This window comes from Anolis sagrei, chromosome 2 (assembly GCF_037176765.1).
Source record: "Anolis sagrei isolate rAnoSag1 chromosome 2, rAnoSag1.mat, whole genome shotgun sequence".
NCBI lineage: Eukaryota > Metazoa > Chordata > Lepidosauria > Squamata > Dactyloidae > Anolis > Anolis sagrei.
Genome location: NC_090022.1, coordinates 190,523,402 through 190,548,017, shown reverse-complemented (window position 1 = coordinate 190,548,017; position 24,616 = coordinate 190,523,402). Strand labels below are relative to the sequence as shown.

Below are 24,616 nucleotides of genomic sequence, written 5' to 3'. Positions count from 1 at the left end.
TTGTATTCACTTGCGTTCTTGGCATAATTCTGCTTTCCCTGCTCTATGTCTTTAGCGTCTATGGCAGCCTGAGAGCTAACCAGCTGCTATTTAGATTTGATTATATGAAACCTAGACCTCACAGAGTATCACCAGAGTATTATATTCCTGGAAATTTCACGATAACTTCCTTGGAGATGTTTAGAAGAAGAGTGGAAATCCTGTGACCCTCAAGATAATATTGGACTGCCAAGTTGCAGTATCCATAGCTCCCATATCAGTGGGATGTGTAATTCACTGTTTGAATGGCTGCTTGAATACCATTCCTGGTTTAGGAGCATCTCAGATACTGTGCTAGAGGTCAGCAGTGTTGTTCCTGCAGTGTTTTTTAAATCAACAATTTGAGTGCTTCTTCCTTTGATCTCAAAGATTTAGAAAACGTCTACCATGTTTCCTCATTTGGATTTTAGCTGTAGAAAAGAGGTTGATGCTCAGTGCAGCTATCACTTGGGAACCCCTCCTCCCTAACCTTAGAAGGGCAGAAAATGGGGTTTTGGTAGCTGATGAAGGTAAGAAGAGTGAAAGTAGGCTGCAAGATCCTACCTTATTCTTTTGAATTTTGAGAAGCATTACATTAAATTATTTGCAAAGCCACAGGACTAGAGCAGTAAGTAGCGTCTCTGTTACTAGTTGTTACAATATGTCCTCCAATTCATGCTGCTACTGAATGTGAATTGTAAGTGTTGTAGTAATGTAGTATGTAACAATTCCTTCTCTGGGATGTGGTGGCATGGTTCAACACACTGCAGAGAATACTGAATGTCACATAGCTTTTAGAGATTTAGCAAGTCTTGACATTTGTTTCCATGCACAGAACGTCTTGGCATAGATATTTCAGTTGCTGGGAGTTTTCTGTGTTTGATCCTTGTGCTTGAGTGTGTAGATCTTTCAACAAACATGACGGTATTTCTGGTATCTTAGAGACATTTCAGAAGGCTGCGACATAGAATTATAATGAATAGGCTTGGGTTTTTGCTGTTTTTCACAAGTCCCTACTTTTTTCTCTTGGTTTTTGCTGTTTCTGAGTCACCAAATCACATTCCTTGTGCCTCTTTCTTGTTGCAGGTAAGCTGTGGGTAAAATAAAGTGTTCGAGATTTTGGATTAAAATTCCCAGAATTCCTCACTGTTGATTGTGCTGGCTATGACTGCTTGTTCAACTACATCCTTAGGGATGACCATGGCTCACTCTTGCAATAGGTCTTCATCCATAAAAATAGAATGTAATAATAATAATAATAATATAAAGTTTAAGTATTAGTGGGTTCATGTTCCATTATTTAAGATCTTGAATATAGATTTGGCTGGTAAAGGTGATTAAAGACGAAGGTGTGTGTGTGTAAATAGATATAGTTGAGTGTACATTGTGCCAAATTAATTTGCTCATTATCATAATTTGACCAGAAGGGCAACAAAGTAGGTTCATTCATTGTCAGTTTTCTTAAGTTGCTGCTCAGTTTTCTGAGACTTAAGTAGGCAATACCTTCATATTTTCAACCATACCTTCAGAGCCTTAAAGACTAGACATAAGCTTCATTGATAGAGTCATTGTAAGCAGCAATTCTTAGGAGCATAAGGAAATATAAATAGAGCATTTCTCTATAAATTTCCTGCTTCCACAATCCACAACATTCTCACACACAAGCATACTGTGCTTGCCTTTGGAAATCTGAGGATCATATAGAGTTACATAAAGAGCATGCCAACGTTGAATACAAAATGGTCTTTAATTGAAATCTGCAGTGCCATTACTCATCTAGCAATGTTATTACCATACAGACATGATCTATCTTACAAGGGTGGATGTTAAAACAAGCGTAGAGGACACACAGATCCAAAGTGGTAAGACATATGGCTTCACCTAAGAGACTGAGAACTTGCCTTCCACAGGAAGAATGACAAACTGGGCTGGGAGTGTTTGGGATGGGTCAGATGTCATGCTCGCTGTGCAGTGCAACCTTTTTTTAAAGGGCAGGCCCTGTGATAGCTTGATTGGGAGGGGTGGATGGAAAGAATGCAGCTATGAAAAGCTAAATGGCGACATTGGGAAGTTACATAAGAGAGGCCCAGGTTGACCCAAGCAGAAAAAGGAGCACTACTGCCCTAAAATTTAACCATCCCGACTTTCAGAAGAGCTTATACCATCTGCAAGACTGGCACTCTGTACAGAAGACAAAACTGTTTCTAGTGATTTCATTCTAGGGGCTAAATGATCATTTTGGTTGCCGGTGAGGTTCCTTTTTAAAAAAATGCAAATTCCTACTGTCGAACCACTTGTCAAAGTAGTCTATTATTTTCTCATCTGTCTGGCAGCCGCTCTCCTAAGATGCTGACATTCCTTAAGTGCTAGCCTTTGAAAGTGGGCATTCGTGCATGGGAAGCAAGTGCTATACCCCTGAATAATGGTTCCATGCTACTCCATTTCAGTAGATTGGGGTTGCACCCTTATTCCTCTAGTGCTAAGGTCATTATTAGTTATTATGGCTGTATGTGGATTTGTTACATTACTATCGGGACTAATATCTGTTAAGGCCTGCTCTGTTCTAAGTGAGGCTCACAATAATCCATGTCCTTCAGATTATTTTTTTTTAAAAAAGACATGTGGCATGTTTCATGGTACCCAGAAGATGTGTCTGACCTCTAGCATTGAAGTGGAAAGTCATTTCCCCAGCATGAAAATGGTGAATGAAAAACAGTAGCAAGGCCTTGTATCTTGCAACCTGCCAGGACATACAATTTCTTTTTGTTTTAGGGATCTAAGAACTACTTTGGTTGGGGCTGATATACAGTTAACCTGTCTTGTTTGTCTTCTACACAGCACCCTCTAAAGCAGAGCACCTCCTCATGAAGACTATTCCAAATACTATTCTACTTGCCCAGTGGATCTGATGGCATGAGAGGCCATGTAAACACTGGATATATTTGCCTTCAACTCAGTGAATGCACGAAGCTAGTATCTCTAGAGATCTAGCTAAGCACAGATTAATATCTTTATTGTAGAAGGCACTAAAGACAGCAAATCCTTTTGTAATCTGCCTTCTTCTCTACACACAATTTGGTCAGAAATATATTAAAATGTGGTGTCTTTATCACTGAGAATTTGGCCCTAAAATATGACATATTTTGACATACACTCATAAAAGAGCCATTCTTCACCATTATAAAAGAAGGAAGAAAATGGGAGATGAAAATAAAGGAAATATAGCAGGAACTTTAGGGCTAGTTTTTATTTTCTCATGAGCTTTTGTGAAAACCTACTTTTTAGATGCAATTCCTGCATCATTCAGTATGCCACTACCCAAGTAGTACTGCATCCAAAAAAGTTTGTGTCCATGATAGCTCATGCGAATTGAATGTTGTAATGCTGTTGGCATGTTTCCCTCCCTCCTTTTTATATTGCAAGAAACTTAATATGGCTACTTTGAAATCAATAATCAGTGCACCATGTTTTGATGTAGATGCTTGGAAGCGCTGTCTTCCTTTTGAAGACTTTCCAGGATGTTTGGAAATCAGTCAAAATTGTGGTTGACTTTTAGGGAACTTGCAGTAAGCTGTATGGACACTGCTAAGAAAGATCAAATTTGAATTCTATGCATGTGAATGCTCTGACTAGCAAATATATACATGGGCATAATTTTCCTGATTCCCATAATTTATTCTATTTGGAACTAGCTATGAGAGTAGGGCAAGGAACTAGAATTATGCTTTTTTTAAAAAAGAGATTTTATTTTCTAATAGATTTTATGCAAATCATTAATGCCTTGCTGCAAACCTTTAGGACTGGGTGAGCCATGCGTTTAAACAAAAATGAGAAATGAAAATATGAAATAGTCAGAATAGAATGCATTTGATTTTGTTGAATTGTCGAGGCTTCAAGGGTCATATCAAAGGTCATCCCTGCCTGCTTAGATATTCTATATGCTTTCACTCCCTGTTTGTGTAATCTACTGTGTGGACACAACCACCCTGTAGGTGGCCACGACCTAAGCTGCAACGTGGTCACGGGTAAGGGAGATCTTGTGTACTGGTTCCGTTCTACCTGCTTGCCTTTGAAACATGTTTTTCTTTTGTTTTAAAGTTCAGCAAAGGTAATTAACTCAACTGTTAGTGAAGGATGTGGTATGTGGACATCTTTGCCACCCTTTGGAAAAGACAGCGGCACTTGAACTAACGGGAGCCACAATGGATCAGAAGGTTGTTGGAGATACTGGGGAGATAACCTCTCCCATTTCAGTCTTTGTTTTCTGGAAATCATCTCACTAACATTCACAATTGAGAATGTATTGCGGAGGGAAAATTACATTTGCTAGGGGTCCAGATATTGCCAATTTTGCCCTGCTTTTTTGGATTGGGGATAACTTCCAGGAAAATATCACATCACTTCAGGAACAATAGTAGCAGCATCCTTCGGATTCAGGCTCTAAGGTGCCTTCTTACTCATGCCAATAGTCTAGCATCATGAACTCGGATTGGTGGCCAATCTCAAATCTTGCACAAATAGCAACTTTCTTCCCCCACAGCTGGTCTACCTGAGCTCTGGTGGATTGAAAGTGTTTCAGCCCTTGCGTAATACAGATCTTACTTAGCAGTACTGCTCAGGACAAGTGCAATCTCTCCTACTGCTGCTATATGTCCCCTTTCTCTGGGAAAGGTTTATTGGTGGCTGTGCAATGAAACTAACCTTTTGGGGAAGCAACAGCTGCCTTGGCACCTAAGGTGAGCCTTATCTCCTTGTGGGCTGCCAGGAATTAGCACCAGGACACATACCTGCCTATGTTTGATCAGTGTCAGTTTTAACATTTGAGTCAAGGTTAAAAATGGAACTCTTCCTGCTTGTGATGAACTCTGGAAATCACGGATGGATACAAAAGGTGAGAGGACCCTGGCTGATGAGAATGAACAAAAGCATAGCCATTTCTGTGAATCCCACTAAACAGCAGGCTTGGTGCCCCTTCCATATAAACTACTGTGAGCAACACAGGGATGTACCTCTTTAAGTTTCAGTGCTGCTCTGATATGGGAAGAGAGAGGACTTGGAAAGGAAAGGGGTGAGATTGGATCCCACTCCCCGCCCCATTCCCTCCCTGGATTGGATGAAATTGGGTCTTGGCATTTTTGCGCACAGGCTAATGAGCAAAGGTCCCAGCCTATGTAAGGGAATTATTCATTTGAAAACCCTTCCTTGAGCACAAGCTAGCACAATCACACAACTTGTGTTGTGCAAGCCAAAGTCGCCCTACAGCAGACCAGGCAGGTTTATTATTCAGGAAGGCCTTGTTCCCTTCTTCCAAAGGAATGGCCCACAGACTGCTTTTGAACAATAATAGAAAAGCTACAGTTAACCCCAAAATTTTCACTTTTTATGAAGTCCTGCCATCTTACATTGATTTTTACGTCAGGACAAGGGCCTTTCTGACCACTTTGGCGTATAAACTGACTTTAAGCTCACATCCCTGGGGTATCTCAAACATAAATAAGCGACAAATGTCAAAGGGAACAAAACAACTTTCCTAACCCAAGACCTTCACCTGAGAAACCAAGAGGAAAGGAGATTTCCCCCTGCAAGTGTAAAACCTGAGGGTGCCCCCTTTCTCCTTTTAAGCAAGTTCAGGCAGAAGTGGAGTCAGCGTCACCAACATCCCTCTCTCCCCCCTTTGCGTACTCCTCTGCTGCCCCCTTCGTCCCCTTCCTCTCCCTCCATTGCCCCACCCCACCACCCCTCAACCACAAAAAAATCCACCTGACAGGGACACACGTTAAGTGCAAATGTAAACATTCCTCATTATAAATTAAGAAAACCAATAAATAAATAAATAAATAAATTAAAAAGTGCAGTGCATGTTGGTGCCAGCAGACAGCAGAATGGAGCTGTTTTCCCCATCCCAACATTGTGATGGGCCACGTTGAGTGTATATACATGTGTGGTGGTTGTGCGTGCATATATCTACACCTGCCCACACCCACCCAGTAGAGTTGAGTGCTGGAAGGTGAGGGATGGGAGCAGTTTTTGAGCTCTGAGCCCCATTCCCAAGAACTGAAGCGTGTATGTGTGCGTTGGGAAGAAGAGAGGTTGTTACACTCTGGCTTTGGTTGTGTGAAGGGCTACAAGGGATGAATGAGAAATACTTATTTTTCACGCTGTGGCTTAGTGGAACACGGGGAAGGGGGAGTTTCCATGCTGACTGTGGTCCAACATGCATTAAGTCCCTCTCAGAGAGTCTGGCTGAGGCCCAGGATACACACGCTCCATCCAAGATATGGCAAAGCACTTTGGAGCCCTGTTGATGCATGTTGCCACTTCCTCTGGGAGACAAAAACACCAGGTTTCCAGCCAAACTCTTTTCTCAATCAATCTCTCTCTGTTCCTTGGACCCATCAATGGATCCTGGTAGAACAGGTGGGTCTTTTGGAGCTTACAACATTCAGGACTTTAGGAAGCAGAGAAGAAGGGACCGATTCCTCCCGCCGTAGGACACAAGCTGTTCTGCCGAGTTGCAAGGGCAATGGCTACAGGTTGGTTTGTTCTGTGTTCATTTGTTCTGTGTCTTCAGCTGCCCCGAGTACAAACAGCGAGCCCCGATGGCAGGGCATGACCCTCGCCACCCACACACGCATACCCAGCCAGTCCGAGAGAATGTAGGAACCAGAAGTGAGGGAGGGGAGGGAGACGATGAGGCGTGCTGGCTCTCCTTCCAGAGATTATGCGATAATATAGATTTATATAGATCTTTATAGATTATTTATATAAATATCTAGGGAGGCGGTGTTGGTGCAGGGAGGTGGAGGAAGGGAGGGGGTCTGTACAACCTGGGGAAAGGAAAGCCGAGCAGGTGAGATCACAAATTGGGCATGTCTGGAAGTCTCTGCACCTCTCCACTGCCTGAATGGTCCAGTTCGGCAATGTCGCAGTCAGAATCCTCATAGGCAGTAGGGTCCTGGGATGAGAAAGAACAAGAGAGGCGTTGGAGAGGAAGGAAAATCAGTAGGATCTATCTCATCCCTCAAATATCACAGGTGAGAAGGCTAACAACCAACCCAAAAAACATGGGACAACTTATTTACAGGCCAATTTGAGTACTGCATCCTAACTCATCCAAAAAGGAAGCTTCTCTTAAGTACACGGGCAACATAAGACAGCTTATTCCATCCCAGGATAATATAAAAGAAGCACCGACCCTCTCTATTCTTTTTATTGCCTGGGAAAGGAAATGGCAGCAATGGCTAGGACAACTTGCCCTTGAGTTGGCATTAGGTCCTCTTGCCAAAGAATGACCCTCAACTTCTTCATGGGTCATATTAAAATCCATAATTTTGATCTCCAAAAGTGCCCTAAAATATATATGAGTTTAACTGATACATGAGTATTTACAGCACTTCCAGTCATGTCAATACTGTATGTACTCAAGTATAAGCCTAGTTTTCAGCCCCCTTTTTTAGGCTGAAAAAGCCCCCCGCGGCTTATACTCGCTCAGGTGAGCATCCTGGCGGGAAGCCGTGGGGCTCAAAGAGGCTTCTTTCAGGCCCACTCGTTCGTGCCAGGACCCTCACCTCTTTGCAAAGCAACCCAGCTCTCCTTCCTCTCCTCCTCTCTCAGCCGAGTGCATACCTTCCTCTCCTCCTCTCTCGGCGCCAGTCTTTCTCACTTTTCCTTATTTATAGACACACAACATTTTCCCCAAAATGTAGTTAAAATAAAATATGGTGATTATTGGAAGTAATCACATTTACGTTGAAGAAGGTTAGAATAAAGATTTAATCAGAGTTGGACAGTCTTAAATTACAGTTTTTTGTAAATATTCAAAAACATTTAACCTCCTGATGCCTAGATTAATGTAATTGTATTTATTTATTTTATTTACTATATATTTTATTGGTATTTAATTTTATTTTGAAATGTACCAGTAGCTGCTGCATTTCCCACCCTTGGCTTATACTCGAGTCAATATGTTTTCCTAGTTTTTGTGGTAAAATTAGGTACCTTGGCTTATATTCAGGTTGGCGTAAACTCGAGTATATAAGGTATGCAGGATCTCCAGTCTCTAAAGACCTCTAAAAACCAGTTGCTGGGGAATGCCACAGAGAAGGTGCTGTTGCTTTCCTACCCCTGGGCCTCCCAGAGACATCTTTGTGGGAACAGACTGTTGAACAAGAAAGGCTCAAATGGGCAAAATACAGCCTTCCAGACAATGCTGGAGTCCACACCAAGCATTCCTTCTCTAAACATGGTTGGAAAGCAGAGAAGTTCTTGCTGGTTCATACATTGTGCTTTAAAAGCAAAGGTTCTGTGCTGAGAAAAGCTGAAAACAGAACCTTATACATTATGTAGATAAAACACTTCTGCATGAATGCTTACACTGCATAATTTATTTCAGTTCTACAAGTCATGGGCGAAAAGGTATTTGGGACACACACTTTGCATTCTCTTGACCACTAGAAATCCTGCTCACCTCCTTTTGTTTTGTAATTTTCACTTGGAAAATGTCCGTACACTTTAAAAATTCTTTTTGCAGCCCCAGGAGCTGGAAATTTGAACATTTACATGTAAAAATGGCAGGCAATTCCCTCAAGGTGGTGAATTCCACTTCCATATTTGGTAATGACACTGTCTAACTAGCTAGGTAATAAATGCATCCTCAGTTGTTGGAGTCTAACTACTGTCATTCCTCACAAATGGCTATGCTTGCTGCAGGTGAGAGTTGCAGTCAGGCAGGATCTGCAAGGCACAAGTTACCCATCCTTGCTATATACCCATTATAGTAATAATAAACAACACTGCAATGCATAGATCAGTGGTTCTCAACCTGTGGGTCCCCAGATGTTTTGGCCTTCAATTCCCAGAAAGCCTAACAGCTGGTAAACTGGCTGCGATTTTTGGGAGTTGTAGACCAAACATCTGGGGACCCACAGGTTGAGAACCACTGGCATAAATTGTAATGTATGTAGGTAATGTATGAATGGATTTCAGTTGCATTAAAAACTGGAACTGTTGCCCAGAAGAGTCTTCCAAATCTCCAGGTTGCCCACATTCACTACCTCAGTTGTTCCTGGGGAAAATAAAGCCGACCCATAGTCTCAAAGAAGCCTTGGCAACCCCCCAGATTCTCCCTTTGCACCCACCTCCCCTCCATTCTGCTCAGCACTGAGTTGGCGTTTGACAAGACGGATGGCCGCCTCCTTTTCAGACAGCCCATCCGAGTGACCCAGGATATCATCATCTGAGCGCTCTGCGTCCAGCCGCTCGTCTGTATTGGTGCTGGCCACGTCTGGTGTGCCACCGCTGTGGGAAGCCGTGGTGCCCTCACTGGCAGTGCCTTCTTCGCCATCCGCGTCAGAGAAGTTCTCAGAGCTGAAAGTGGAGAGTGACTGCCGCTTGCTCATGGCCTGAGGCCACCTGGTCAGATGTAGAGAGGGAAAAAGGCTATTAGCTTGGGAGTCACAGCAACCCACACTCGACTTCCTGAGACAACAGAACAATGACAACCCCATTGCCCAGAAAGAGACCAAAGAACACGGCGCATCCAATATGGCTGTCATTGCACAGGGCCACAACAGCACATCCAAATTCAGAGGGAAGGACACAAAACTCCCCAACCCACAACCACCTTAATTCAGCTACTCAGTTTCCACCTCCTTTTGCTCTCCAGTGCTCTTCATTGGGTGAGGAAAGCCTCTCTTATCCTGGCATCCAGTGAGGGGGAAGCTAAATCCAGATTAGGACTTGTAAGCCTGGCTGAAAGCACCTCACTAAGGATGTTCTTCTTCCCTGTCCCATTGGCCTTCCCTGTGTGGAATATGCAAGACACAGAAGAACTTCCATCTGAAACATGGTCGGTGATGAGAGAAGACACAAGGATACTCTTTTTCCACTGCTTGTCAAAGGCTGAAGGAGAATGATGTGCAAATGGGTAAGTGCTTTGTGGAAGGAATCCCTCCATGTCTCATAGATGGGACACAGTTCCTTTGTGGGCTGATTGTGTCCATGAGCAGAGCTTCTTTGACTAATGGCGTCACTGAGACCAAGAGAAGCTCCTAGAGAGTTTCTAGCTCTGCCTTGTACAACTTTCATGCCTGCATCCCCCATTATTCTGAAGCCAAATGGGCCAAAAGTGGCAAAGGTTCTTTTGCGGGCAGCTAGCCATCCAAATCTATGATAGCCTCTACTCAGTAGAGTTCAAGACCAAAACCAGAATTTGAATGATAATGGTTATTCCTGATTATTCCATACGAATGTGGATTTCCCAAATAATGAGTGCAAACCTATAAGTATGTATCGAAACTGAGGAAATATTTATGCTTTAGCCAACAAAAGAACAGTTGATCAAGCTACTGCAGCTTAAAGTAAGTATATGTATTACATAGAAGCGTAGAATAATAGTGTTGGAAGAGACCACATGGGCCATCTAATCGAACCAGCAGTCATGCAGGAATAGCACAGTTAAAGCGCCCCCCAAAAGATGGCCATGCAGCCTCTGTTTAAAAGCCTCAAAAGAAGGAGCTTCCACCACACTCTGAGGCAGAGAGTTCCAGTGTTAAACAGCTCATACGATCAGGAAGTTCTTCCTAATGTTCAGGTGGAATCCTGTTTTCTGTAATTTGAACCAATTGCTCTGAATCCTAATTTCCAGGACAGCAGCAAACACGCCTGCTCCCTCTTCCTTATGGCATATTTTCAAATATTTATACATGGATATTATGTCTCCGTTCAGCCTTCTTTTCTGCAGGCTAAAAATCCCCAGTTCTTTAAGGCGATCCTCATAGGGATTCATGGTCTCCAGATCTTTGATCGGTTTAGTTGCCTTCATCCTCTGGACATCTTCCAGCTTGTTGGTATCTCTTTTAAATTGTCGCATGCACCTCGTCCTCCAATTTTTCACTTATGAAAAAGGTGCACCACACCTTACAAATGTCCCATTTTGCCCTTCCACACAGACCTGTATCCCAGAATATCAAGGCAGAAAATCCTACAATATCTGCTTTGAACTGAGTTATCTGAGTCCACAATGCCATATATTCCAGTTCAAAGCAGATGTTGGATTTTATTCAGCTGTGTGGAAGGGGCCCTTGAATGCACATAACCAAGCAACAGAAGGTGAGGTCAAGATGGAAAAGGTATTAGTAGGGTGAAAGGAAAAGTTAGAAGAGACTACAATAGTTTACTTTTGCCTGAACCTGCTGAGAAATGGAAGATTTCACTCCCACCCTCTCCTACCCAGTTTTCAGCAATTGAAGAATGCAGAGGACAAAACGGGGGGACTGGGATATTTGAAAAGCAATTAAAAGTGGGATTACAAAGGAGTCATTCATCAGGAGTGTCCTTGCCAAAATGGGACAGTTGTAAGGTGTGATGCAGAAGTCTGGATTGACTTCATTTATTTCCCAGAACTCGTCCATTATGGTGCTAAAGGCATTTTTTCACAGGCTTGTGAATGCTCCTTAAATGGAAAAATACGGCCGCAATGCCAGTTTGAGCTAATATATTATTTAGCATTTCCCCGCACAGGCAGCAAATGTTTAGTTAAAAGAATTTGTTGAATAATTTGTGCAGCGTTTTGAGAAATGGATGACCCAGTTTGTGAGGAGAACTCTGCCAAATGCCGTCTACACCTCTGGTGCAAAATAAACAAAGAGGAATGATGATGGCATATCCATCAGTGCCCTCAAAAACTGCACTCAAAATGATGAGAAAATGGAAGAGGTTGTTTCTAAAACCTTTATCTCTACATGCTCCATAAGGCAGGCTGCAAATACTTGAGACTCACCTTTGCCGGAGTGGAAGCTCTACTTCACTGTCCACCTCGCCCTCCTCCTCCTCTGAGGAGACCCCACGCTTCTAAGGAAAGAGGAAGAAAGAAGAAGATGCCTCATTATTCTTGTCAAGGGAGAATAAAACCTCAATCCACCGTCCATGATTTTCAAATGACATTCTACTAACGGGAATTCTTTTGTCAACATGTTTAGCGCTGTTGGATTTATGAGCCTAAATCTGAATTCACGCAGGCACAGCAGTTGGGACTGAATGTACCCGGTCTGGCTGAACAGCACATATCCTCCAACTGTCCTGATTTGGCAGGGAATATCCCAGGGCCCTTCTATACAGCCCTATATCCCAGAATATCAAGGCAGAAAATCCCACAATATCTGCTTTGAACTGGGTTATCTGAATCCTCACTCTGATAATGTGGGATTTTCTGCCTTGATATTCTGGGATATAGGGCTGTGTGGAAGGGCCCCCACTTAATACTCTCTCTTTCCACTCTTCTAGCTGATTTGAAAATGTCCCAGTTTCCTTCTCTTTCCACTTTCTCCCTTTGTCCTTTCACAGGAGGGGAGGGGTTTTTGCCCTTTCCATTCATTTCACAAAAGAGCAAACTGCTGCAGCCTCTCTTAGCTGGTATCTTTTCCTGTGTTCGTTTATAAAGCTATTGTCCTCCCAACCTTGCTATATGCCTGCGAAACATGGACTGTCTACAGACGTCACATGCAACTCCTGGAACGATTTCATCAGCGCTGCCTCCAGAAAATCCTGCAAATCTCTTGGGAAGACAAGCGGACAAATGTCAGTGTGCTGGAAGGAGCAAAGACCAGCAGCATTGAAGCGACAGTCCTCTGCCATCAACACCACTGGACCAGCCACATTGTCCAGATGCCTGACCACCGTCTCCCAAGGCAGCTGCTCTACTCTGAACTCAAGAACGGAATACGAAATGTTGGTTGACAGGAAAAGAGGTTTAAAGATGGGCTCAAAGCCAACCTTAAAAACTCTGACATAGACACTGAGAACTGGGAAGCCCTGGCCTGTGTGCACTCCAGCTGGAGGTCAGCTGTGAGCAGCAGTGCTGCAGAATTTGAAGAGGCACAAATGGAGGGTGAAAGAGAGAAATGTGCCAAGAGGAAGGCGCATCAAGCCAACCCTGACTGGGATCGCCTTCCACCTGGAAACCAATGCCCTCACTGCAGGAGACGATGCAGATCAAGAATAAGGCTCCATAGTCATTTACGGACCCACCCTGGAAGATTATCCTACTCGGACAATGAGGGATCGCCTAAGTAAGTAAGTAAACATTTGTCATCTTGATTGACTCTTTTGTCATCTTCATCAGCACTTGGCTGCATGGGTCGCAGTGCGAAGTGCTGGAAGGCATGCCACACCAATCAGTCCCACCTCACTTCCCAACCTGAACCTAATTAGCAGAATCTGATATCGCTAATGAGGACTAATTAGGGCTACATGCACCGGCCCTGTCTGGTAGTTAAGCCAGGAGGGCAATTGTGCAAACAGTAACTTGTTCAAAGAGCATCTGTCTCCCTAGCCGCTTTTTCTGTGAGCGTGAGGTGTATCTGATTAGGGAGAGGAAGCTGAAAAAATGATCAGGAACTGAATTTAGAAGCAATGCTGCTGCTTTAGGACCCTTCCACACAGCTATATAAAATCCACATTGAGCTGGATTATATGGCAGTGCGGACTCAGATAATCCAGTTCAGAGCAGATATTGTGGATTATCTGCCTTGATATTCTGGGTTATATGGCTGAGTGGAAGGGCCCTTAGCATTCATTGAGGGATTCTTCTTCTTTTGCAAAGTACCCTTAAGAGCTGAAGCTCAAGGGACAAAAACATCTTGACATTTTGTTTCTGCTCTGGCATATCTGCTGGCCTTAAATCACTGGCTTAATTTAGGCTGCCATGGTATGGTCCCAGGAGGTGGGCATGCCAGAGGCTCTTCCTCTTTGACGCAGAGATCTTCAAGCAGATTTCCCTCTTACAAATCAGACTTCATCTCAGTGAGGCAGTGGCAAGGGGCCCTTCGACACAGCCCTGTATCCCAGAATATCAAGGCAGAAAATACCACATTATCTGAGTGTGGACCCAGATAACCCAGTTCAAAGCATATATTGTGGGATTTCCTGCCTTGATATTCTGGGATATAGGGCTGTGTGGAAGGGCTCAAAGACTCTTTCTGTACTTGGGAGTTCGGGAATCTGAGGGCCCTTCTACACAGCTATATAACCCAGCATAATAAAGGCAGAAAATCAATATCTGCTTTGAACTGGGTTATCTGAGCCCACATTGCCATATATTCCAATTCAAAGTAGAAAATGCGGGATTTTATTCAGCTGTGTGGAAGGGGCCAGACAGCAAGGAAGCTGGAGGAAGGGCTGTGAATTTGCAGGATCCCAGACATTTTTATTATTCTAATATTTTCTGAATTTGGCACGTGGGATACACCTGCTTTGAACTTTATTATCTGCGGGCTCTCCACACAGCCCTATATCTCAGAATATCAAGGTAGGAAATCCCACATTATCTCAGATAACCCAGTTCGAAGCAGATATTGTGGGATTTTCTGCCTTGATATTCTGGATTTTCTGCTGTGTGGAGATGCCCTGAGTCCACACTGCCATATATTCCAGTTTAAAGCAGATAATGTGGGTTTTTATTCAGCTGTGTGGAAGGAACCTGAGCTATAAAAAAAGGAACACCAAGAAAAAAGAAACATACAGAGAAGACCCATACGCATAAGGAAAGGAGCAACATTCAGTGATATTCTCTAATGCTTCAGTTCAAGAGTATTAGGTAGGGGAAAACTCATCTTACAAACACAAACCCTACCCCTTCAATGAACGTTTGGGTGATCTCCAAAGCATATTCCGTCAATGGCAACTGGAGTTTCTACTGAATGACTGCAAGCATAACTACTGTAAGAACCTAGTGATTCCAGCCATGAAAGCCTTTGACAATACATTGAACATCTCTACGGGGAGAAACTGTTCCAAGACACACGGAAATTGGAGAAACTAAGGACCAGGAAAGCACATTTACTGTGCTCCCTGACTTTCCTTCTATGCTGAGGAAAAAAACGCCTCTAGAACATGGCCCTATAGCCCGAAAAATCCCACAAGAACCTAGTGATTCCAGCCATGAAAGCCTTCGACAATAAACTACTGTAAGGTTCAGATGTCGAAATTTCAAAAGTTGGACTGCTAGCAGTCAAGGAACTTGGGAGTACTCTGTAGTCTCTCACATAGATCATTCTCCAGGTGCATGCCCATCATAGACTAGCTAAATTAGAATGACATAAAATGAACATATTTGCTAAATGTCTATATTTTACTAAATATAGGAAGGAAAAGAAGACACTGCCATCACCGCCACTGCCATTAGGTTTGTAGTGGTTTGATTGTTGGAATAGGGCCCTTCCACACAGCCCTATATCCCAGGATATCAAGGCAGAAAATCCCAGAATATCTACTTTGAATTGGGTTATCTGAGTCCACACTCAGATAATGTGGGATTTTCTGCCTTGATATCCTGGGATATAGGGCTGTGTGGAAGGGCCCTAGGTCTCTCGAAGACCGGTGTTTGAGTCTCACTCAGCTATGGAAAAACACTGGGTGACCTTGGGCAAGTCTCAGCCTCAGAGGAAGGCAGTGACAAACCTCCTCAGAATAAATCTGGTCAAGAAAGTCCTGTGAGAGAGTCGTCATCACTCAAAGTCATTAACAGAGATGGCATTAGAATAATACATTATTTCTAGCACTTTGGCTATAATTTCTCTCCAAACAGTTGACAATAAAAACATTGGATTTCTGGGAAGATCTCATTGTCCTCAGTGTGCTAGAACTGGCTACCAAGGGCATCAAATGGAAGCATTGTCTGGATCCTTGTCCTGCTTTTCTTAAAGGTGCTGGCAGGAAACCTGCCTTCTGAGAAAGAAATCTGCCCCATTCCCTGGCTGTTGCGTCCAGGGAAGTATAAATAGTACAAATAACTTCCAACCTCATGGGCAATTGTCACTGGAGGCTCTGAGAGCAACAGTTATGTCTCTCCAGTGGTAAAAATGATAAATCTGAGAAGCAAGAATGAAACTGCAAATTGTAGGAGCAAAAGCAGGACCCAAGGAACAAAGAATGGGACAATATATTAGAGGAAAGAAAAAGATGATACATCCAAAAAAAATAACAACATGACAAACAACCACAAATGATTACTCCCTTATTTTCCAGGCTTGATTCAAGCTTAGGTAGATCTTTAAGAGCCTCCCTGTATGAACTCTGGAAAGCTTTCTCTTGGGTTATTTACTTGTTGTCTTCCCTGTCCTCTTTCTAGAGCCAGGAGAAAGACTTTCCAAGGTTCTTGTTTATAAAGCTATTGTCTTCCCAACCCTGCTCTATGCCTGAGAGACGTGGACAGTCTACAGACGTCTCATGCAACTCCTGGAACGATTCCATCAGTGCTGCCTCCGAAAAATCCTGCAAATCTCCTGGGAAGACAAGCGGACAAATGTCAGTGTGCTGGAAGAAGCAAAAACCACCAGCATTGAAGTGATGGTCCTCTGCCATCAACTCCACTGGACCAGCCATGTTGTCCGGATGCCCGAGCACCGTCTCCCAAAGCAGTTGCTCTCCTCCGAACTCAAGAATGGAAAACGGAATGTTGGTGGGCAGGAAAAGAGATTCAAAGATGGGCTCAAAGCCAACCTTAAAAGCTTTGGCATAGACACTGAGAACTGGGAAGCCCTGGCCCTTGACCGCTCCAGTTGGAGGTCAGCTATAGCCAGCAGTGCTGCAGAATTTGAAGAGGCATGAATGGAGGGCGAAAGAGAGAAACGTTTCAAGAGGAAGGCACGTCAAGCCAACCCCGACCAGGACCTCCTTCCACCTGGAAACCGATGCCCTCACTGTGGGAGAAGATGTAGATAAAGAATAGGGCTCCACAGTCACCTATGGATCCACCGCCAGGACACTACACTTGGAGGACCATCATGCTCAGACCTCAGGGATCGCCTAACTCAACTTTCCAGACTAAGTACTGTTAGAGAGTGCTGCTGCTGCTATGTTCACATTCAGATCTATGGCGTTCTCACCTTATTTGTATTTTTGAATTTTGTTTTTTCAATAGTCTTATTTTGACACTACTTTGAAAACTTAAACAGAGGAAAATATAGCCAAGAAATATAACAAGTTTAGCAACCAGACAAAGAAACAAAACCCTCCTCTACACCAATCCCGAAACTAATCATGACAGGGATGAATGACATATCCATGGATTCTGTATTCACAGATTCAAGTATTTACAGCTTGACTATAATGATATATAATTCCAAAATCACAAATCTTGGTTGTGCCATTATATATAAGGGACACGATCTTACTATAATCAGAATAGCTTGTAGGATAAGACATTCTATTCAGGCAGCCTAAGAAAGGAAGTTAAGAATAGGCCAGTAGGTGCTGTATAGTGTTGGTTGATCCCTCCCTCCCTTGATCTATCTATCTATCTATCTATCTATCTATCTATCTATCTATCTATCTATCTATCTTTATCTTCTTCTTCTTCTTCATCATCATCATCATCATCATCATCATCATCATTTTAATGACCTTTTGACTCTATTGTTTTAATTGTGGATATCAAGGACCCACTGTAAACAGTCCATGTATCTGATTGACAATTTTATGAATTTATTGCTTCTTGTAGGGGAGGAAGGAGGTGGAGGAGCTTCCATTAGAACAGAAGACCCCTCCCTTCAAATCCCTGCATCCACAGGCAATGATGTCTAGTTCCACCCAGGAACTCTAAAACTACACTGGCTATTACTATTCGTTGTCGAAGGCTTTCATAGTCAGAATCACTGGGTTGCTGTGAGTTTTCCTGGCTGTATGGTCATGTTCCAGAAGCATTCTCTCCTGACGTTTCACCCACATCTGTGGCAGGCACCCTCAGAGGTTGTCTATTGGAAACTAGGCAAATGAGGTTTATATATCTCTGGAATGTCCAGGGTGGGAGAAATAACTCTTGTCTGCTTGAGACAAGTGTGAATGCTACAATTGGCCACCTTGATTAGCATTTAATGGTCTTGCAGCTTCAAAGCCTGGCTGGTTGCTGTCTGGGGGATCCTTTGTTTGGAAGTGTTAGCTGTCCCTGATAGATTCTTGTTTGGAATTCTCCTGGCTTTTTTAGTGTTGCTCTTTATTTACTGTCCTGAAGCTGTATATAAACCCGATATATAAACCCGACTTGCCTAGTTTCCAACAGACCTCACAACCTCTGAGGATGCCTGCCACAGATGTGGGTGAAACATCAGGAGAGAATGCTTCTGGAACATGGCCATACAGCCCGGAAAACTCACAGCAACTACACTGGCTACTGTCCGTATATTTTCAAGGCTTTTTCACATAATAATAAAAAGAAACAAAGAAAAAAACCTTCATGAAAATTCACTTGTGTGACTGCATATCCCACAACCCACCAGTTACCATATTTCCTGGCCATTCTGGAGAGGGAATATCAGGAATAGTAAGTCCATACAAGAAGAAATCAGTCAAACTCTGTTCCCTGTCCTACCTGGCTCCGAGTGACAGCTGCCCGATACAAGAGAGCTGCTGGCGTGAGGTGCTGGGATTGAGAGGCGGCCCCGGCTCGACTGCCTCGGCCCTGGTCCCGCTCAGCCTCCTCTCCCGGCTGCAGCCTCGCCTTCCCTGATGGCCCTACAGCACCCTGTCGCGAAGAGGGAGACTCGGGGCTGCTGGAGCACGGCACTGAGGCAGTATCTTCACTGGGGGTCTCACTGCGGGGCTGCTCCGTCGGCGGGGATTCGGGCCCGGTTTCCCCTTTGCGGCTCTCGGCCCCCAGAGTCGTGGAGATGAGGTCAGGGCTGGAAGACGACATCTTGCGGAGGAGGAGGTCGTGCTGAAGGCCTCGCAGCGCGGCACAAGGCTCCAGGCGCTTGGCTCCCGCAGGTTCGGCCAGCTCCCCACAACTGCCCCGGGAGCTGACCTTGCGGTAGCGTGACTTAGCTCGGCGACTGCGCCCCGGGGAGGGAGGGCCTTTCTGGCACACGGGGATGGCAAGCTGGGGAAGAGTTGGGTCCATGATCACCTCTGTCTTCAGAATGTCAGGCCTGAAGAAAAGATGGAAAGGCGTTGGAACAACTATCTTTGCTAAAGTTGTTGTGATGACGAAGACTGACAAAACAGGGATGATGGCATGATATAACACAATTTTTGTTCCTAGGTTACAAATGTAATTTCCTAATTGGCTCTATCATTAAAACATGGAAAAAGTTTATTAAACTGCAAAAACGTTGTTATTGCGGGACATCCTGCAGCACATTTTGCTATAGTTTTTCAATGATTATCTCATAGAGTCTCAGCCAATTCAACGTAGCAGCCACAAAAAAGCAAGTTTCTGGAGTATAACAACTATTTTCAAAGTAAGTATTGCACTATTAATTTTTGTTTTCATGACCACACTATTGACCTAAGGGGATCCTGTTTGGGGATAGGGGCCATAATTTAAGAAGCATTGCCCTAGCACGACTAGGGCAATGTTAGAAACTGAGGTTGGGCTGGAGATTTCACCAGACACTGCCAATCCACTTCCAAAATTAGAAGAAAAATATTATTTGAAAATAATAATAAAAATAAATCTTTATTTATATCCCGTTTTTCTTCCTCAAGGGACCCAAAGCGACTTACAATATATTAAAATCATATAAACAATAATCAAAATGCATCAATAATAAATATAAATGTCATAAAATAAGCAAATCTGAGGAACAATTACAATGTACATTCAGATTCATGTGGCATCATGTTGAGATATATTTCACTTTACTGCAGTTCATAATGTATGGTGTTTTCTGTCACTCCAGATTAATTTCCTTCACTAAAGGTCTGTCTAAACAGGAAACAGATTCTTAAAAGAAGAAATAGAGGGAGCTGCTTTAATTCCTTTTAGGAGGGTGTTCCAAAAACTGAATTCTGCACTCAGTGGTTTCTCTTGTAAGTTAATTCCTGTGGAATCATGCCACATATGTTATGAACTTATTTCCTTTTTCCCATAGGCACAACCAGTCTGCTTGCTCAATCCCAAAAGATGGATGGAGAACCTCTGCTCTTCTAAATGTTTTGGACTGCAGTCCCCAGAAACCCCAGTCAACATGGCCAATAGTAGGAGACTATAAGAGTTTTAGTCCAAAGCGTCTGTTGGGCCCAATATTCCCTCTCCCTATATGAAGACTCCCTCCATTTTTCCCTTCTCCATCATCCTTTCTCTGCCACTTCTCACCTCTTGCTGTGTGGAGAGAGTTTCTGAGGCACGTTCCTCTTCTTGATCAGCTTCTCCACTGTGTTGCCATGGAGGAGGCTCCGGGATGGATGATGCTTAAAGAGCCCTGGATACTTCTTGTCCAGAGCTTGCTCCCGCCTGAGAGATGTAAATCACATAATTGAACAGACATTGAAGAGTCAGAAAAACCCAACAGCAGAAAGACAAAATAGATATACAGAAGGATATCCATGGTAGTCTTTAGACCAGTGGTTCTCAACCTGTGGGTCCCCAGATGTTTTGGCCTTCAACTCCCAGAAATCCTAACAGCTCATAAACTGGTTGGTATTTCTGGGAGTTGTAGGCCAAAACACCCGGGGACCCACCGGTTGAGAACCATTGCTTTAGACCGTCACTAGAAAGCTGAGGCTGGATCTATACTGCCATATCATCCAGTTTCTGAATCCAGATTATCTGGTTTGAATTGGATTATGTGAGTCTATACTGACATATAATCCAGTTCAAAGTCTGGATTCAGAAACTGGATTAGATGGCACTGTAGATGGGGCCTGACTTGCCAGAGGGAAAATTGGAGAGAGTTAATGTCAGGGAGTAGGAATTTTAGTAGCTTTCGCTTGCTAACTATTTGCCTGCTAATATCCCCTCTTCTCCACAACCATTAAAGGTACAAAATTGCTTCCCAGTTTTTACTTTGGCAAACTCAATAATAAAGGCTAGAGATCATTTTCTCGGTGTCCTGCCTCACATCAGAGTGATTTGGCAGTTAGAGAAACCATCACGCAATGGAAAACCTTCTTCCCTGTGTAGCCAGACTAGCAAAAATATAGCACTCCATCCCATAATGCCTCACCGGAGCAGCTCCTTCTCCTTGAGCTCCAGCTGTAACATCAGGGAATTGAGCTCCATATAAAGATTGTTGGCCCGCTCCAGCTTTCTCTCGTAGTGCTCCCGGATGTCCAAAGCATGCCTGTAGATGGAGAGAGGAAGAAGGATGCAATTGGTCTTTTCCTGGTAAAGAACTGTGTTTATGCCTGAGCAGAAAGGTTTGCTGAGACACTGCACTTATAATGTGTGGCTCTGGGCAAGGACTCGTCAGCTCTTAGTCCTCTGTAGTGACTCAATGAGGTTGGGCCAGTATTTGATCTCAGTAGCTCAGTATGCAACTGCCAAGTCTGGTGTTTTTTGGGTTTTTTTGCAGCTGAGAAGGCCTGAATATGCCAAAGGCACCAGATCCTGTCTCATAATGGAAGCTAAGAAGGGTCATTCCTGGTTAATATTCGGATGGGAGGCTGTCAAGGGATACCAGTTGATGAAAGATAAATTTCAGAGGAAGTAACTGCCAATACAACCAATACTACCAATAGTACAGAGCACCTGATGAACCAACCTGGACACAGCATATTATTTGATAACACAGAAATGCTGGACCACTCTCACAACCACCATGTCAGACTACACAGAGAAGCCATTGAAATCCACAAGCATGTGGATAATTTCAACAGAAAGGAGGAAACCATGAAAATGAACAAAATCTGGCTACTGGTATTTAAAAAAACTCTAAAATTACAACAGCAAAACAACAGAGAGGAAACAATCAGGGACATCTAATCACCTCTCAACAAAAGATTGCCCCAAGATGGCACTGTTAGGCCATCAAATGCTAATCAAGGTGGTCAGTTGAAACATTCACACCTAGCTCTGACAGACAGGAGTTCTTTGTCCCACCCTGGTCATTCCACAGATATATAAACCCATTTTCCTAGTTCCAACAGACCTCACTACCTCTGAGGATGCTTGCCATAGATGCAGGTGAAACGTCAGGAGAAAATGCTTCTAGAACATGGCCATAAAGCCCGAAAAAACCTACAACAACCCACTATCTCTTATTCCTTCTCTAAGAAACACATTTGGAATGATGGGAGTCATCATAAGTCTACAGATGACTTGAAGGAACAGAAGCTGGATGACCATCTGTCAGGGGTACTTTGATTGCATTTTTCCTGCATGGCAGGGGATTGGACTAGATGCCCCATGTGGTCTCTTCCAACTCTATGATTCTATGTGCATACACACACACACACACACACACACACACACGCACACACACACATACATACACATGTTTCTTTAGAAAGCTTCCAAGAACTACAAAAATGGATGGGCTTCAAATACATAAATTCACACTTTAAAAAACCTCTAAATCAGTGGTTCTCAACCTGTGGGTCCTCAGATGTTTTGGCTTTCAACTCCCAGAAATCCCAACAGCTGGTAAACTGGTTGGGATTTCTGGGAGTTGTAGGCCAGAACACCTGGGGACCCACAGGTTGAGAAGTACTGCCCTAAATGAAGAAAACACCTAAAAGTATCTATCTATCTATCTATCTATCTATCTATCTATCTATCTATCTATCTGCCAAGCAATCTATAGTATATCAATTATGTGTGAAAAAACAATATCCAGCTGCGACAACTTCAACCACAGCTTCAATCAAGGTGAACAATATTCAGGACTGGAAGATTTTTACAATGCCTATGTATTCTCCATACTATTGGAGTCACATAAATTGTGAATACAAAGTAGTCATGAATGCGCATCTCTAGGCTCTGCATTTTTAACTGTGACTGATGTTGTTGTTATTAACTTGTAGTCCACCTTCATGACACATACAGATGCTCATAAGAGCAAGAAACTTCCTTCATTTAGAGGAAAAATGAGTACTGATATTTTAAGAGAAGATAGAGAAGAGTTCCTCACTTACATCAGAGAGGCATAGAGTCATCAATGTATCCACATCCACACCCATTTTACCTGAGTTCTTCTCGCCGTCGGTGGATCAACTCCTCCTCCAAGCGGTGTAGACATGTTCCCTCTGATTTAATTTTTTCAAAATGTAGTTTTACTTCCTCCCGCCATTCGGCCTATGAGACAGAAGAGACACCCATGAGCTTTCTCCCTGGATACTGAATCAATGTAATAAAAACCCACAGAGAATAAGACACGTTGACCTTCTGATGGCATATTATGAGGAACGTTGGATACACTGAACTGAATTTAACAATGTATTGCTTAGAAAATAATCCCCAGGTTCCAGCTGAGAACAACCCCAGCAACGTCTGACAGATTCCCATTTTCTTTCACTTGCAAAAAAACTCTTCTAAAATGAAACTGGGAGAGGAATTAAGTCAATGGAAAGGTGGGAGCCCCCGGTGGTGCAGTGGGTTAAACCCTTGTGCTAGCACGACTGAAGATGACAGGTTGGAGGTTCAAATCCAGGGAGAGCACAGATGAACTCCCTTTGTCAGCTCCAGCTACTCATGCGGCGACATAAGCAAAGCCTCCCACAAGGATGGTAAAACATCTAAACATCTGGGTATCCCCTGGGCAACATCCCTGCAGACAACCAATTCTCTCACACCAAAAGCAACTTGCAATTTCTCAAGTCACTCCTGACACGAAATGACCCAACCATTGCCTCTTTTTCATTAATAACTGCAAAACTGCAGGGCAAAAATGGCTAAATGGAGTGGAAAGAAACAATAGCTGAAATGTGTACCACCAACACCTTCAAGTATCACATACATAATGAGAGATGCCTCCCGCAAGGATGATAAAATATCAAAACATCCAGGAGTCCCCTGGGCAATGTCCTTGCAGATGGCCAATTCTCTCACACCAGAAACAACTTGGAAGTTTCTCAAAGTCGCTCCTGACACGAAAAAAAGGGAAGGTATGGAAATAAATGGGAAAACAGATGGAATTAGAGCATTAAATAGAATGAGGTAACCACCAGTATGATTGCTTTACCTCTGAAGCCATCCTGACTGACATTGTGTTCTATGCATCTTGATGTGTGCAGGTGGGGATATTTGTGACTTTGCTGATCCGCTTTAGGCAGCAAAATGTTTTGGGCCAGCCCTAAGTCAGAAACTGAGTGCAGATTATTATGGTCTGAATCGAACTGCTAGTTCCAACTAGAGTCAACCTATTAAATCCAATAGGATATTTCTAGGTGTTGACCTCCCATTCAACATCAATGCATCTAACTCTAGTTGAAACCCGCAACTCGATAATTTAGAATACACCTGGGAATCATGTGGCCCTTTGAATATTGTTGGCATCACAACTGCCATATATCCTAGCCAATAGTGAAAAATGCTACTGGAAGTGGCAGTCAAACAGGGTCTATTCTGATTTAGATCTATCTCTGTAAAACAACAAAATCAATGCTCTATTATAGATAATCTTATCCTGATCTGGCATTGGTCAGTGGATTAAACTTTTAGAATAAGAATTGTTATGTAAACATTCCAGAACAAGGGAAAAAAACCTCTAAGAAGGATGGAGGAAGAAAGGAAATGAATAAGTCTCACCTTCTTTGGAAGCTTTTAAACAGAGGCTGGATGGCCATCTGTCAGGGGTGCTTTGAATGCAATATTCCTGCTTCTTGGCAGGGGGTTGGACTGGATGGCCCATGAGGTCTCTTCCAACTCTATGATTCTATAATTCTA

The 24,616-nt window shown here is 43.3% G+C and overlaps 1 protein-coding gene across 3 annotated transcripts in view; it reads right to left on the bottom strand.

Annotated features, from left to right (window-relative positions):
* Positions 1-1,746: 1,746 nt before the first annotated feature.
* Positions 1,747-24,616, bottom strand: part of MAP3K12 (mitogen-activated protein kinase kinase kinase 12) — a 164,494-nt gene continuing 141,624 nt past the window's right edge. For all 3 annotated transcript variants that reach the window (XM_060762871.2, XM_060762870.2, XM_060762872.2), the window contains exons 8-14: positions 22,917-23,026; positions 20,958-21,074; positions 20,108-20,245; positions 18,383-18,938; positions 11,798-11,868; positions 9,156-9,429; positions 1,747-6,973 (exon numbers count right to left, since the gene is read on the bottom strand). In XM_060762871.2, the coding sequence (XP_060618854.2) occupies positions 6,875-6,973; positions 9,156-9,429; positions 11,798-11,868; positions 18,383-18,938; positions 20,108-20,245; positions 20,958-21,074; positions 22,917-23,026 (1,365 nt within the window). In that variant the 3' untranslated portion in view covers positions 1,747-6,874. The remainder of the gene's footprint in view (positions 6,974-9,155; positions 9,430-11,797; positions 11,869-18,382; positions 18,939-20,107; positions 20,246-20,957; positions 21,075-22,916; positions 23,027-24,616) is intronic.